This window comes from Astatotilapia calliptera, chromosome 8 (assembly GCF_900246225.1).
Source record: "Astatotilapia calliptera chromosome 8, fAstCal1.2, whole genome shotgun sequence".
NCBI classification, from domain to species: domain Eukaryota; kingdom Metazoa; phylum Chordata; class Actinopteri; order Cichliformes; family Cichlidae; genus Astatotilapia; species Astatotilapia calliptera.
In genome coordinates, this window is record NC_039309.1 from 25,709,274 (window position 1) to 25,725,244 (window position 15,971).

Below are 15,971 nucleotides of genomic sequence, written 5' to 3' on the forward strand. Positions count from 1 at the left end.
AATTGTCTTTCAAACTTTTTCTTCTTTTTCAGTCCTTGTACCATTTTCAGAGGAATATTTTTGTTTGTTTGTTTTTTGCCAATTAACACTGACCTATGAATCATTCAAGCATAAAAAACCACCTAATGCAAGGGATGAACCAGTGTTGTCTCTCTACATAATGAACAGATTCTAAATAATATCTTTTGGATACAATAATTATAGTTATTGCTTCCAAGGATGGCACAACCAGTTATTATTAAGTTAAGACCAATTACTAGGTAGGTTTGGATAGCTTTTTTCCCTTAATAACTTAGGTTATCTTTGCCCAATACATTTAAACTTGGTTGATGATCTGAAACATGTAAGTGTGATGAAATTGCAAAAACCAATACAAAATCATGAATGGGTGAAATACTTTCTCACAGCACTGTTAAAATATTTTCGAGGACGTGGACCTTATGCAATTTCAAATTGTACGTATTTAGGCACATGGGTCCTATACTACAGTGTGTGTGTGTGTGTGTGTAACTCTTCTGTGTGGATATTTGGAACTGTTTTGGAATTCCTAAAGTAGTGACCAAACAATGCTTCCCTGAGCCAGCGCTTTATAGAGGTTAAAAAGCCTAGAACTCTTCTTATCACTGAAAGCTATTTTCTCAGGAAGCTTTTTGTTCTGTAAGTGTGTGTTTATATAATCTGTACTTTTGTTTTGCGTGCAGGTTCTATGTTGTGTGGACAAGCAGGGTATTCTTTCGTGGCCAAATCCCAGTCCGGAGACTGTGCTGTTCTTTAGTGGACGAGTGGAACCATCACACAACAGTCAAGATGACCTCAGAGACAACATGTCTGTTAACTCATACTGCCAAATGGAGATGGATGATGACAGGGAAGAGGTTTGTTTGTTCTCTTAGGCAAAGCTTTTAGCCCCCCAAAATTAATTTTAGAGTTTAATAAAAAAACAACAAAAAACAAGAAAACCTTTTATTGTCTGGTAGGGCCAGGAGGCAGAGGCTCTGCTTTGTCTGCAGAAAGAGCCCCCCCCTCAGCCGGGAGTGGGGCCAGATCCCAGCGAGATGTCGCACGAAACAGCACTCTCATCTGACACTCTCCAGATTCAGCAGCACTGCCAGCCTGTACCCACTTGCACTAAACACCACTCTGGATCGAATGTGAGCTTCAGCCATGACACTGAGGGAGGCGAGGATGCCCAGACACCGGTACAAACTGCAACTGAAATTTCTAATATAGAGCTCTTTTAAAAAAAAAAAAAAAAAAAAAAAAAAAAATTAATACATAAAATTTTAAAAACAGATGGTGAAAACGTTAGTAAGTCCCATTAATACTGAAATTTTGGGTTATCTGAGATGTATTAATGTAAATGTTGTATTAAAAATTTTTTTGTCAGTTTGAATTTTCACTGCTGCTGCTATGGCCTACATATTTAAGCTAACCAATAAGAAATAACTTAAAATGACAGGGAACTAACCAGCACAGTACAAATAAAGTGTAGGAACTCAGGAAGTTGGTATGTGGCTTCAGGTTTTTTTCTCTTATCTCAAGGATTTTTCACTGGGCTGTCCTGAAGTGGAGGCTGATGACTTTGTGTGTGACTACCACCTGGAGATGCTGAGCCTGTCACAAGACCAGCAGAACCCTGCCAGCATCCAGTTTGATGACCAATCCTGGCAGTGCCACCTGCCCTCCCTAAAGCCACTGGGCCTGAATATCATGCTAAACCTCTGCAATGCCAGTGTCACCAAGCAGCTCTGTCGCTTCTCTGACCATCTATCAAACCTGGCTCTGCAGGAGAGCCACGGCACGGTGCTGCCAGTATATGTTCCATGGGGGCTCTGTGAGCTTTCCAGACTTATAGGTGAGCATGTCAGAACTGATTCTTATATAAACTAAACAAGTAATGACTTCCCTGAATCTTTTGGTTATATCCAACAGCCTGTGGGTCGCTATTTAACACAATGTATAAGTTACAGGTTACATGCTGATATAAACCTATTTAACAATGGTTATCCTGTGGCACAGAGGATTTTACAGATCCTCTACGCCCAGCCTACTCAAGCAATGGCCTACAGGCCACATGTGGCCAGAAGCAACCTCTGAGTGGCCCTGTCAATGATCCTGCCAGAAATGCAGAGTAAGACGGGAGGAAAAAAATTTCAAACTGAAATTTCTACAGCATAATGTAGATGGTTAAACGCAACACTCCTAATAGCCTAGTAATATTCAGACCGCAGTGCATTGTTGTAAACATATCTCTACAAATGAAACAAGTAGTCTATGATGCGACAGCAACATGCCTTTATCAACCCAACAGGAAAAATGAAAACCACTGATTTAACCCTGCTGTGTCTGACAAGCCAGGGTTTATTTTTTATTTTACCACTAAATCCAAATGTCGAATCTGTGTGTTTAATTTGTAACGAGTGTGTGGTATGATTATGTAGGCTAAATTATTATGTAGGTAAAGTGCAAAGTGCTCCCAGCAGTAATAGAAGCATTAAAAGCACATATTACACGACAGGGGTTAAAAGAGAGATTTTATGCAAATAATATATTCTATTATTATATATTCTTTGTTCATTACTCGTAATGAACAAAGAATATATGTTTTACTTTACTTTACCAAATTAAATTACAAAAAATTAGCTTTCTCAAGACGTTATGTTCTCATTCACTGGTATATAATTTTAACTAAATCACTGCATCCGAATCGATTGAGTGCGATATTAAAATCTATCAGAGAACAATTCAGAAGCATTGTTTTCTTCTTTTTGTCTGTTTGTCAGGGTTCACCCCTGGTGCGAGAGAGTTGTTTAAACAGGAGAACCACTTGACCCTCTACCAGCTGCCATCTGGAGAGAAGACCAAGGAGTTCACATCCCACCGCCTTCATTACTTCACCAAACGCCAGCCTCCCATCTCCCATCTCATCTCTCTGTTCGTACGAGACTCTTCATCCAGTGAGTCAGCACACTATTATTGTTTTGGGTTTTATGATGCAGTTTTAATAAAATGTTCAGCACCATCTCTTTATTCCCTGCACATAATCCATGTTCCTGTATATGTTTCTCTCCAATCCTCCCTTTGGCCAAACAGTACCATAATGTTTTGCTGTTTTCTTTCTTGATAATGCTTTTATGCACTGTTAGATAATGTCCAGATGCTGTCACATGGTTCAGCTGACCTTATCCTGGAGGCCTGCACTGACTTCTGGGATGGAACTGATATCTACCCCCTCTCAGGCTCAGACAGGTCTGTCTGAAGTCAACATAGTTACACTTTCCAAATGCACACAGTGAATTTGGAAAGTTTTCATTTCATCCTTTGGTTCCTGTGTCACAGAAAGAAGGTCCTGGACTTCTACCAACGTGCCTGTCTATCAGGTTACTGCTCAGCTTTTGCGTATAAACCCATGCAAGTATCTCTGTCTAGCCAGCTGAATGGGAAATGTATGGAACTGGCTCCTGGTCCCTGTCTGTTTTCTGGACTAGAGTTGCCCTCCACGACTCCCATCAAACACAACTCCTGCAGGAACAGCTGGAGCTCAGATGGTATGGACTGTGACACTGATGAAATGGGTGGTTTTGCATTTGAGCAAGACAAAACTGTACAAGAATTAAAGGAAATATGTTGTCACTGCAAAGCTCAATTGCTGTTATCCAAGGTTCAGTAGTTTGACTTGTTTATCAAAGACCATGACTTGGACAGATGCTTTTTACTTACTTGGCAATCACTGCATACAAGTGAGTTAGTAAGTTTTGATTCTACATGTCTTGGAAGTGACTGTAAATTGCAAAATTGTATGGATAAAGAGATTTCTCTGACTTTAGACAGATGTTACATTGTTTAGTTACCCTCTCTTTCCTCTTTCCCGTCGTGCTCACAGAAGGTATAGGTGAGGGTGTGGAGCGTGACGACTGTGTTCAGGCCCTAAGCGGGCAGATCTTTATGGGAATGGTGTCATCCCAGTTCCAGGCAAGGCTAGACACGGTCCGTCTCATTGATGCCCTCGTCACTGCTTGCATCCGCTTTGTTTACTTTTCCATGGAGGATGAGCTCCGCAGCAAGGTGAGTACAGTCAAGCTCTTAATCATTGCAACTAAAAGCTTACTTATTTAGTTTTAACTTATTTATTTAGTATTTCTATTATCTATAAGTATCTATAAGTTTTTGCTCATTTACAGACAAATAGGACAAAGGTGGTAACTTATTTAATTACTGCTAATTACTGTTCTCCGTCATCTAAAAAGATTTGATGAGGGTCTAACAGCAAATGACATTGCGTGTTTCACTTTAGACAGGTGTGCTCTCACACAAGGTCACAGTTTATGACCTGAAGAAAATTTTCAGATTTGTTTGGAAAAACCTACTAAAATACTGGATACTACTATATAGTAGTGTCTATATATAGTCTAGTATACTGCTATAATCTACTATAAATTTGAGACGGCTCCTTTGGATTTGTGCAGGTGTTTGCAGAGAAGATGGGTTTAGAGACAGGCTGGAACTGTCATATCTCTCTGACACCAAACGGAGACGGTCCCTGTGATGGAGCTCCATCAAGCCCCAGTCATGGCTCCCTGCATGAGGATTTGAACCAAGGTACCGGTGTTTCTGACAAGTTTGAGTTAATATTCGTGTTATTAGTAATGGGAACAATTTTAAAGGCTGATTATATATTTAGTCATTAATAGTGTAGCAGCTATCAATTATTTTAGTAATCAAGTAAACTGTTGATTATTCCAACAAGTAATCGAATAGGAAGTATTTCTGTCTTATTTACAATAAATATTCAAAAGGGAAAAAAACATGGCTCTTTCAAAAGTTGGAATAATTGGAAATCTCCAAATATCCACCAAATATTTTGATTTAATTAACTCATTTAAAATCTGTTCTGGAAAATGATTGGGAGTGGGTAGGCTGTCAAGAATGGGCTCAAGATAACAGTTGACTCTACTTCCAAATGCAATGTTGGAATTAGATGAAGGAATAATATCAAAACTCAAAAAAAAGAGCATCAACATCAGGAGCATAAATAATTAGAAAAGCATTTGGTAGAGTAACCAAAAGTATCTATGATATGGATCAGACTTTGTGGCCTCCACTCTAAAGAGAATATTTGTACAACTGAGGATTGGCACACCTCTAGATTTATAAGTAAATGGAGCCTGAAAAACCTGAGAAACCTAATTTGCTCTCAACCTGTGCTGTTCAGCTGCACTAGCATGCGTTTCTTTGAGGAAGATAATTTCTTCTTCCAAAAATTTAAGGTGTGAAAGGACATGACCCTTCTTAACCACGTGTCCAAGACCTTTTACGTTCCAATTAACCAATGTGAGGTCTCTCATGTCGCTAGAAACAGAATTATTAGGTACTGTCGTAACAGGATACAACAACATAATATCCACCCAGAACGAGGTAATGCAAAAAGCAACTAATATCTAAATGTACAACCACATCTGAAAGAACACAATTACCCAAACTGTCAAACACTTCATGAAGGTAGATCAAGAGCTGTGCACTTCCACTCTGCTCTCTCTTCACCGTGATGCACCAGTAGTGTCTGCATCACTGCAGCTAAAGCACTAGTCTGTCTGTTAATCTCTGCTCCCCTCTTTCCTCACTCGTGAACAAGACCCTGAGATAATTAAACTTCTCTACCTGGGTCAGCAACTCATCCCTGACCCAGAGTGGGTCCTCCACCCTTTTCTGGCTGAGAACCATGAGGTGCTACTTTTAATTCTCAGTGCTTCACACTCTGCCACATACACACTAAATGTCCCCTCCCTAACTCAGTGGGAGGGAAAAATAGCTGGCAATGCGTGTTTTCCTATGAGGTAAAGCAATTTATGGCAGCCCAGCCGTATCTCTGTTATATCTATAAAACCACTTACAGTCTCCTTTCTCGAAGTATTGGGTTCCTTCTCAGCAAAAAATCAGTTTAGTACTGTATATCAGCGGTCCTCAACCCCCGGGTCTCAGACCGGTACCGGTCCGTGAGTCGTTTGGTACCGGGCCGCGAGAGTTGAGGCTCAGGTGTGAAATGTATAGTTTTCAGGGTTTTTATCGGTTTTCAGCATTAGTTTGTTATCGTTTTTATCGTTTTTATCGTTAACTCCGTTTTCCTGGGTCTTTTCACGTGTGTTATGAATAAATCTTCTTTTTTTTCGGTACCGGTACTAGTTTTATTTTGTTGTATTTATCCGCGACACCTTAAAGGCCGGTCCGTGAAAATATTGTCGGGCATAAACCGGTCCGTGGCGCAAAAAAGGTTGGGGACCGCTGCTGTATACAACATACTGTATGCAATATACTGTGTATCTTAAGAGTGTATGAGTAAATGTACTTCGGTCGTTGCTGTGCTTTTTTTTTTTTGGAAGTCGAATTTCCCAGAGGAACCCACCCGAGGGATTAATAAAGTTCTATCTTATCTTATCTTATCTTATCTTATCTTTTGGTGTTTTTCGTTGTTTTTTTTGTTTTTTTTCAGTAATGCTTCTTAATAAGTGTAGAGGAAGCCACACTATATTTTTTCTGTAACACAGATTCTCGGGATGAAGCAGAAGGTCCCCTGCTACCAGAAGAGGAAGCTCACTCTGACCTGGCCAGTTTCCAGCCCACAGATAGCGATGTCCCCAGCTTCCTGGAGGACTGTAACAGGGTAATTTGCTCTTAACCAGTGAAACTACTGTTCTAGCCCACAGAGGCAAAAGCAAAGTCTGCTCAGTCTTGTGTTTTATGTATTGCTTCCATATATTTTGTAAAGGCCAAGTTACCTCGTGGGATCCACCAGGTTCGTCCTCATTTGAAGAACATTGATAATGTGCCTCTTTTGGTGCCACTCTTCACAGACTGTACGCCTGAAAGTAAGTCTTATCTTACATATGGGTACCATATTGTGTACAAGATGTCCAGTACATTACTACTTAGTATTCTGAGTAAAGTTTAACAAAAGTGAACCAACGATCCACATGCCTGTATCACTTCCTTTCAGCCATGTGTGAGATGATCACGATCATGCAGGAAAACAGGGAGGTTACGTGCTGTCTGGGGAGCGCTGGCAATTTCCGCAATAGCCGCCTGTTCCTTCAGAGTGACCTAAGGTATGCTAATAATAAAATATATGAATATGCGCAATCATAACATAGAATCAACTGCCTCTGCAGTAGGTTGTCACAACTCTGTCACTGACTGCAGTTAGCTACAGTAATTCTTTTTCTAATATGGGGCTAACTGAGGCTGCAAAGCAGAACAAGGACTACCAAAGAGATAATAAATCATTTGGAATATTTGCAGATTAATTCAAAAACACTTTCATGCCACAGTGTATCCTGTATACTGCACCTGGCCAAACTAGAATAAAACAGGTCTCCTTTAAGCAAGTGACTTATAGTTTTAGAAATCCAATGCAAAGTTGGAAGAATGAATGGACAAGTCTCTTAATCAGACTCCAGCTGCAGTGTGCTGGAGATGATGGTTTACTCATCAGCAAAAAAATGAGCTTGTAATTGCTTCAGTACTCTGTTTCTTTGAATTGTCCAGTCAAAGCTGAGACTTAATCGCGCCACCTGACCTCTGTTTTACAGCATTGCTTTGGACCCTTTGTATCCATCTCAGTGTTTGTGGGAGACTTTTGGCTATGCCACTGGGGGAGGATTTAATGGAGAGGTCGAAGGACTGTCTCCATTGAGGCTGTCTGGACAGCTCAACAGCATGGGCTGTTCTGTTACCTTCCACCAAGGAGAGAGTGTGAGCATGGTCAAACTCATAGAACAGGTTAGATGCACACAGGCCCTTGTGTACCCGATCAGTCTAAGAGTAATGTTACATTTATAAATGTATCTGCCTTTGGCTGAATGTGTTGCAGGCACGACACACAACCTACGGCATTCGCAAGTGCTTCCTCTTTCTGCTGCAGTGTCAACTCAGTCTGGTTATCATCCAGGTGAGAAGGGAAGATTCATAAATTCTGAAGATGTGCCTGTTTACACTGCATTAAACATCTTCCTATTTCTGTGTAATTTACTGCATGATGTGCTTCTGGTGTTACAGTTCTTAGCCTGCTTAGCTCAACTTCCTCCTCCCATGAACACCACTGACATCCTCTGGGTGTCATGCTTCAGCTGCCCTCTGCTAAGGTACATACATACTGTAAATATCTAGAAACTAATAATTCATTGTTATTTTGTTGTTTCGTGAAGAAACTGGTTCTAATTTGTTCTCTGTTGGCAGTGTGTCACTTTTGGGAAAGCCACCTGATAGTACAGTTATGACAGTTGCCACAGGGAAGAACCTGGACGCAATCCCAAAGAAGGTAGTATCAAGTATGAGAAATAGAGTATACTCATGTGATATTATTCAGGTTTTTATTGTTCACACAGTGTATCTATTTCCTGTATCCACTCAAATGAATGCTTAATAAAATCTACTTAAAGAAACTCTGCTCAACCTCAGAGAAAGAATTAATTATAGACACGACCATAACAGTTACAACTGGCAAATTACAAGACATGCACAAAAATGTCCTGCACTGTAATGGTGGACTATTTCGTCTACTGTTTTCCTCAGCATCAGTCATATGACAACAAAGTTGCAGCTACTATTGCAAAATACATGTTGCATAGCTTGGTTTTTATTTTTTATTTTACTAGTCCTTTATTTATCCAGGTAAAAAAATCTCATTGAGATTAAAAATCTCATTTCCAAGAGAAACCTGGCATCATGGCAACTAAAGTCAAAATACATGTACATAACATTTAAAACAAATACAATATCCCATACGAACATGTGAAAAATATACAATAACAGATCAATTAAGAGTAACATTAAAAAACAATCACACTGAATAAAAGAGTTACAACAGCTAGTAATAACTAGCCATTCTATATTTTGCGGTACTACTGAAGAAAGTGGTTATAAATCTTTGTTTTGTTCAGTCATTTGACTTTAGAATTTATGGGTAAGTTCATATGAAGGATCACATTAACTATTGAAGTCATTTGGCAGGCTAGGCTAGTATTTGCTGTCTTACTAGCAATAACCTTGGCAAGCAAGATACAATTAGCCATACATGAATCTGATGGCTATTTTGTAACATTAGCTGATAAAGTGATTTGAAAAGGAACAGCTACATTACCAGATCAGCTACTGAAATCTTGGATGAATTTGTGTATGTCTGTTTGCCAACCTCTTTAACCAGACTCAGAACTACTTCCTTGGCTGTTTCCTGTTGAAGTTTGGCCTGACTATGTGTGCCTACCTGTTGGCCTTTGGGTTTAGCCTACAAGCGGTCTGCCTGAGCAGTTTGTCACACTGCAACCTGAACTCCTCAGACAACACCACTGCCTCCTGTAATATATTTGCAAAGAGGTAGGAGTAACAATAACCTGCAACAGTCCATAGCTGTTCCACTCATAGACTTAATGCTAAAATTAATTACAATGCAGTTAGATTAGCAATAATGAAGAACAAGTAAGCAACATGTTAAAAACAAATATATTTCCATATATCTGCAGCGTTTCACCTAGTGCACCTCAGTGGTTCTTTGAACTGTCTAACGGTCTGCTGATGACGCAGAAGATCATGGCAGGGTTTCTTGTCTTGCACACAGGTAAGAGCGCCTTCATAGATATGTACAAGTGTCCTTTAGATTTTTATGATGTCTTAAAGCAGTTTGTGAGCTCTATGACAACGGCAGTCAGGATCTTAGAGTATTCCACTGGAGCGCGTCTTTAGTAAATGAAAACCCCTTTCCTCCCTCTGGTCAATTTGCGGGACCATAAAACAATTTTTATTCTGTTCTCGGAGCTTAGGTTTGCCCAAATCACCTGAAACTGCTTTTTTTTCCCCTTTTTTTTTTTTTTTTTTTTTTTACCCACACTGTGCTCTGCTAGGGATAGGGCTTCCCTCCGTCTTCTTGGGGGGGGTGCCTTCAACATTTCAAATGCTAATAACTAAAGACAGGTTGGTGTAGACTCACAGCTTAGGAATGAACAAAATGGATACAGCATACATACATTAAGCGGCTGTGTTTTATGCAGTGTTGGGGATTAACGGATTACATGTACCACCGTTACGTATTTAAAATACAAAATATGAGTAACTGTATTACATTTACTGTTTAAAAGGGTGGTACTCAGAATACAACCATTAAGAGGCTCTAATGCCTGTGTCTCAATCTCACGGCCCATGTCACCTCTACTTACGGAATTTAAAAAAAAAAAAATTTTATTATTCAAAAAAGTATTTAAAATGAAGGCAATAGGCAGAGTGTTACAGGCATAGCCTTAAAGAATGTAGCCTCATGGGTAGTGTAGTCCGTGCTGCAGCGAGAATGGACTGTCATATCCGTTATGTGTCTGTGAGCATGTAAATATAATAATAACCACTGCAGCCAAGAAGAGTGCCTGACGAGCCCAGTTGTAAGTAAGCTGTTAAGACTCGACTGTACACCGTGTTCGTGTTTTCCTCCGAAACAATAAGTTCCGTTGAAGCAGTCTTTCAACGCCTCTCTCTGTCTCTCGCTTGCAAAGTTGACCCAGACAACAAAGTAAAGCTAGTTTTCAGCTACAAGCCCGTATTAGCCAGAGGTCCCTTTACTACGGTTCAAAGCCGCGGACCTGTTTTATATACACGCGGAATAGTTTTCTATACGAGATCGCTGCAAAAAGTGCAGCCTTACCTAATGTCCACCTACTGTTACTCATTTATATTAAGATTTAAATATCTAGTTGGTATTGGTATGGCGAGTAACCTTCAGTGATAGTAATAAATCACAGCAATAGTACATTCATGTAGTTCTAAAGCATGATAATATATTAAGTAATCCAAAGTATTCTGAATATGTTACTCTCATTGAGTAACGTAACGGAATATGTTACAAAATACATTTTGGGGCATGTAATCTGTAATCTGTAGTGGAATACATTTTAAAATGTAACCTTCCCAACACTGGTTGAATGTATAAGCCATGTGCGAAGTTCACTCTGACGCCTCTGCCTTTCTAAACGGAGGGACAGTAAGTGTGTGTGTATATGTAAGTGTGTAAAAACTGCACATAGATTAACACCAATAGTATTTTGTCTATATCCGCAATTGTAGAAATTAATCTCATGTAAACAATAACGTCACGTCAAAAGAGGCTCACACCTCTGACGTTGCATGACTAAATCTCAGTTTTCCTCGTCCACACAAACGCAAAAACTGAGTTTTTGAAAACCTCCACCCTGGCAGGAGTTTTTTAGAAATCTTAGTTTTCAGTGATCAAAAACACCGTACACATGTGGACGAAAGGTGCAAACACATAGAAAATCCTGCGTTTTCAAAAATACCCATGTACATGTGGACGTGGCCCATTTTCAGAGAGGTAGTTTGAAAAAAAAAAAAAGAACATTTTGAACTCACCCATACTTGGTGTGTGTTCAAAATGTATGGGGTGTCTGGCCCATTGCTACGGGCCATTCGATCCCAATACAACCGTTGCAAGAGCTTGGTTCGCATTGCCGGCAATAAGTCGGACTCGTTCCCGGTGGGTGATGGGCTCCGCCAGGGCTGCCCTTTGTCTCCGGTTCTGTTCATAATTTTTATGGACAGGATTTCTAGGCGCAGCCAAGTGGCGGAGGGCTTTCGCTTTGGTGGCCTCAGAATCTCATCTCTGATTTTTGCAGATGATGTGGTTCTGTTGGCTTCATCGGGTGAGGGCCTCCAGCTCGCACTGGAACGGTTCGCAGCCGAGTGTGAAGCAGCGGGAATGAGGATCAGCACCTCCAAATCTGAGGCCATGGTTCTCAGCCGGAAAAGGGTGGAGTGCCCACTCCGGGTCGGGGATGAGTTCCTGCCCCAAGTGGAGGAGTTCAAGTATCTCGGGGTCTTGTTTGTGAGTGATGGGAGAAGGAAACCGGAGATCGACAGACGGATTGGGGCTGCAGCTGCAGTAATGCAGACGCTGCACCGGTCCGTCGTGGTGAAGAGGGAGCTGAGTGTAAAAGCGAAGCTCTCAATTTACCGGTCGATCTACGTCCCTACCCTCACCTATGGCCACGAGCTGTGGGTAGTGACCGAAAGAACGAGATCGCGGATACAAGCGGCAGAAATGAGCTTCCTCCGAAGGGTGGCTGGCCTGTCCCTTAAAGATAGGGTGAGAAGTTCGGCCGTCCGGGAGGGGCTCAGAGTAGAGCTGCTGCTGCTCCACATCGAAAGGAGCCAGCTGAGGTGGTTCGGGCATCTGACAAGGATGGGTGAGGTGTTCCAGGCATGTCCCACCGGGAGGAGGCCCCGGGGCAGACCCAGGACACGCTGGAGAGATTATATCTCTCAGCTGGCCTGGGAACGCCTTGGTGTTCCCCCGGATAAGCTGGAGGAGGTGGCTGGGAGAGGGAGGTCTGGGCTTCTTTGCTTAGGCTGCTGCCCCCGCGACCCGGCCCCGGATAAAGCGGATGAAGATGGATGGATGGATGGATGGATTTTGAACACAGATTGTTTTGATAATCACGAGATGATCAGTAAAACTCCCATGTTAAAGATGAGTGATTGTGTTTTCTTTTTTAAAATCGAACTTTTCTTATTGTTGTTCTGTCATTTACCAGTGGTAATCTCCCTGAGCTATGTCCATCGCTCGCAGCCTTTATGGAAAAAGAGCCCATTCAGCAATACCTGGTGGTGTGTCACTGTACCTGTGGTGTAAGTAATTATGTTCTTTAGATAATGTTAAAGCCCAGTGTTTATCAACATCTTTGCAAACATCAAGGACTAAGATTAACGCTGGTTTTATAATAGATTTCAGCAGCCCTGTTTTGAGTGATCAGTAAGACTAGAAAATTGCAGTGTATAAACACCAGTACATTTAGCTTTAGATACTGTACTTACAACAGGGTTAAAATGAACAGATTGGTGCTGGAGTTCATGTGTTTGTCTATTAAAGATGTTAAGCAATGTTTAGAGACATATTTACTAATGAGATTGCAAGACAACTTTCAAAGTGAATGCAATGTTGTGTTGACATACTGCACTCACAAAGCTAGAATCAAACTTTGAACATTGTGGTTATGTTGCTGCAACGTTACCACCTGAGAGAAAACTCAGTACCGTGCAAAAGTCTTGATCCATGCTTCATTTAGATTTTTTGCTAGGAAAGTATATGTGCAGCAAATAGTTTAGACATTTTCTATCTTGGTACGTGTAGAAACCTTGTTATTTTTACAGCATCGGTGTCATATTTGTGACCATTGTCATGCTAAAAAATGAAGCCATTGCCAATCAGTTGCTTTCCAGGTGGTAGTGGATGGTGGATAAAAATCTAATTGTACATTTCCATGTTCATAACTCCACTGAAGAGCCATGCAGACCTAAACCATTACAGTCTTCACCGTGTTTTATAGATTGCTTTTGTTCTTATTCTGCGTACAGATAAGAACAAAATGATTACTCCCACTACGAAATTTCAAGTTGATGTCAAAATTTCCCAAGTACTTTTTTTTTTTTTTTTTTTAACAGAAGAGATTTTCAAACGAGCATTTCTAAATACATTAGGTTTCTTTAGAAAGCACAAAATATTTTTATTTGCACATATTGAAAGAATAATTTCAGAAAAAAACCCAAAAATGCCTGGGGTCAGTATTATTATCCCTCTGAAAAATTGACCTTTTCCATTGAGCCGTAGCCCAAACCACTGCTGTGCAATGATGTGCTTTGACTTTAAAATGACCAAAGCTTCGAGTTAAAACTGGGATTTATCTTATTTATACAGTAGAAAAAAGTGTCTGAGCTGTCACTTGAGAAAGCATCAGGCCAGAAAGAAATAAAATCAATTTAGACTTTAGAAAAAGACTTATTGATGCCCACAAAGCAGTTGAATATAAAAAGTTGTAACATTTCCAAGTTTGAGGAACATGAGGAAGTGAGCCACCCAGTACAGAGCAAACCTGGCTATGAGAACATACATGCACTTCAAGAAATAGGTTTTACTATACCCTCCAAAAAAGACAAAATTATTACAAAAATTAAATGACAGAAACGAGCCATATTAATAATTAAGTGGGCCCATAAAAGAGGTTAACTAAACAAAATTATACTCAAAAAAAGTACAAAATACCATAATTCAACAAACAGACTTCCCCAAATGAGAGACAGCTCCACTTATATAGTGACTGAATGAACTATTGTATAAATAAAAGGGGAAAACCACAAAGCAATAGCTAAACATAATACAAGAAGAAACCCCATTCCCCCCTGAATCGTCACAACAGATGGTTAAGTCCATTCTGTTGCCTCTGCACTTAAACCAGCTCCAGGTAACAGAGTATTTCAGTTGTGTGGCTGCATGCAGCCATCATACTGGCAGAGGTAGGAAATGTGTCCTTTGATCAAATGAGACAAAATTCTAGCTCTTTGGCCAAAGACATTGGTTATGTTTGTAGAAAGAAGGGAGATGTGTGCAACCCAAAGCATACTGTCCTCACACCAAACTATGGGGATGCTGCAGCAAGTGTGGAAGTGGGAAAACTCATCATGGTCGATGAAATCATGAAGAAAGAGGGAAATGTGAAGATTTTAACAGAAAAACTCATGCAGTCCATAGTAAAAGTGGTTCTGGGTTGTTGCTTTGTCTTCCAACCTGACAAGGAGCCAAATCATATATAACTCGTGGTGAAGAACTACCTCCAGAAGACCAAAGTGATGGTACTGGGGGGAAAAAATTCAAGTATTTTCCAAGTACTGTTAAAACGTGTGCTTAAAAATTATATTTACATAGCGGGCTAACAATTCTGTCCAGCTGTATATAAGTCCTGATACCCCTGATTTTCAGTCCCGTTCTTGTGCAATTTGGCTTACCTCAAGCTCTTCTTCTTGTTTCCCTTTCTTAAGAATGGCTTCTTGATAGCCACACTCCATGAAAGTCATTACTGAGTCGTGGTCAAACAGTAAATGACTGAAAGATCAGATGCATTTCAAAGGAGGACTTTTAGGTCTTCGCTGGATTTTTCCTTCTTATTTCTAAAATTGTGTTTTGTCAGTTTTTATAACATTGTTATCATTATCCTTCATTGGTTGAGTTGGGTGCTTTTTTATGCCTGCATGAGTCATTGGCCAGTGTTAAAACATTCTTCTGAAAATGATTAGGTACAAGGACTGGACTGAAAACTGGAAAAAAAAAGCACCTAATGTCCAAAGAAAAACTTTGAAAGAGCTTAATAATGTCTGTAAAACTATTGCCTATAGATATTTAAAAATACAAATTCTGAATTCTTCGAAACAAAATATAAAACAGGTGGGTGGCTCAAGACTTCTGCACAGAACTGTAGTTCTGCTGTTTACCTCAGAGTTGGCAGAATGTAAAATGTAGTCATGACCATAATAAGATCTTGTCTTATGATACTTTATACGTTACAGTAAAATCAGTTGGGATTGCCTTTGTTTTTGAGTCTTTGTTAGCAATTTTTTTTATTAGTACCTACTTGGATCGGCTCGTTACAATCAATATACCACGAACGTGCGTGAAGTCTTAATAGTAACGCAGCAGAGTCTCCGGTTACATCATTTGCATGCGACACATGACACCACAACACAAGGAGAGCCCCAAGGAGTTGATTGTGTTCATCTGTGGACGTTGTGTTTAAACACTAGTTTGCTAGTTTGAGTGGGGAGTCAAGGAGGCCATTTATGTGAAAAGGGAAAGAGCTCCTCTGAATCGAGGAGGGGACATCTTTCACCATCATACAATGCTGTGATTGCAACCATTCCCCAACTCTATGAATAGTACTCATGGGCATTGATCAGTGGTCTTTGATCTGTGGTTGTTGATCAGTGTGGTCTGACCTCACAGCACATTGGGCTTGTCATTGTGCAAAGGTACTGTTTATAAGGTTGCAGAGACCTGCAGTCATCTGTGACTGAAGAAAATCACTTGAAAACTAAAAACGTCCAGATGAACAGAATTAACTCTTTGGGATTTACTTAGCAGGATGATTGAGCATGCA

General features: G+C 40.3%; 1 protein-coding gene across 6 annotated transcripts in view; it reads left to right on the forward strand.

The window, feature by feature from the left end:
• tmem94 (transmembrane protein 94) overlaps positions 1-15,971 on the forward strand; it is a 38,467-nt gene that overhangs the window by 19,813 nt on the left and 2,683 nt on the right. For all 6 annotated transcript variants that reach the window (XM_026177594.1, XM_026177595.1, XM_026177592.1 and 3 more), the window contains 18 exons: positions 702-875; positions 978-1,199; positions 1,543-1,855; positions 2,784-2,957; positions 3,147-3,249; positions 3,340-3,548; positions 3,884-4,065; positions 4,467-4,599; positions 6,543-6,658; positions 6,764-6,863; positions 6,992-7,100; positions 7,584-7,773; positions 7,865-7,942; positions 8,050-8,135; positions 8,230-8,311; positions 9,197-9,366; positions 9,513-9,607; positions 12,582-12,675. In XM_026177594.1, the coding sequence (XP_026033379.1) occupies positions 702-875; positions 978-1,199; positions 1,543-1,855; positions 2,784-2,957; positions 3,147-3,249; positions 3,340-3,548; positions 3,884-4,065; positions 4,467-4,599; positions 6,543-6,658; positions 6,764-6,863; positions 6,992-7,100; positions 7,584-7,773; positions 7,865-7,942; positions 8,050-8,135; positions 8,230-8,311; positions 9,197-9,366; positions 9,513-9,607; positions 12,582-12,675 (2,630 nt within the window). The remainder of the gene's footprint in view (positions 1-701; positions 876-977; positions 1,200-1,542; positions 1,856-2,783; positions 2,958-3,146; positions 3,250-3,339; positions 3,549-3,883; positions 4,066-4,466; positions 4,600-6,542; positions 6,659-6,763; positions 6,864-6,991; positions 7,101-7,583; positions 7,774-7,864; positions 7,943-8,049; positions 8,136-8,229; positions 8,312-9,196; positions 9,367-9,512; positions 9,608-12,581; positions 12,676-15,971) is intronic.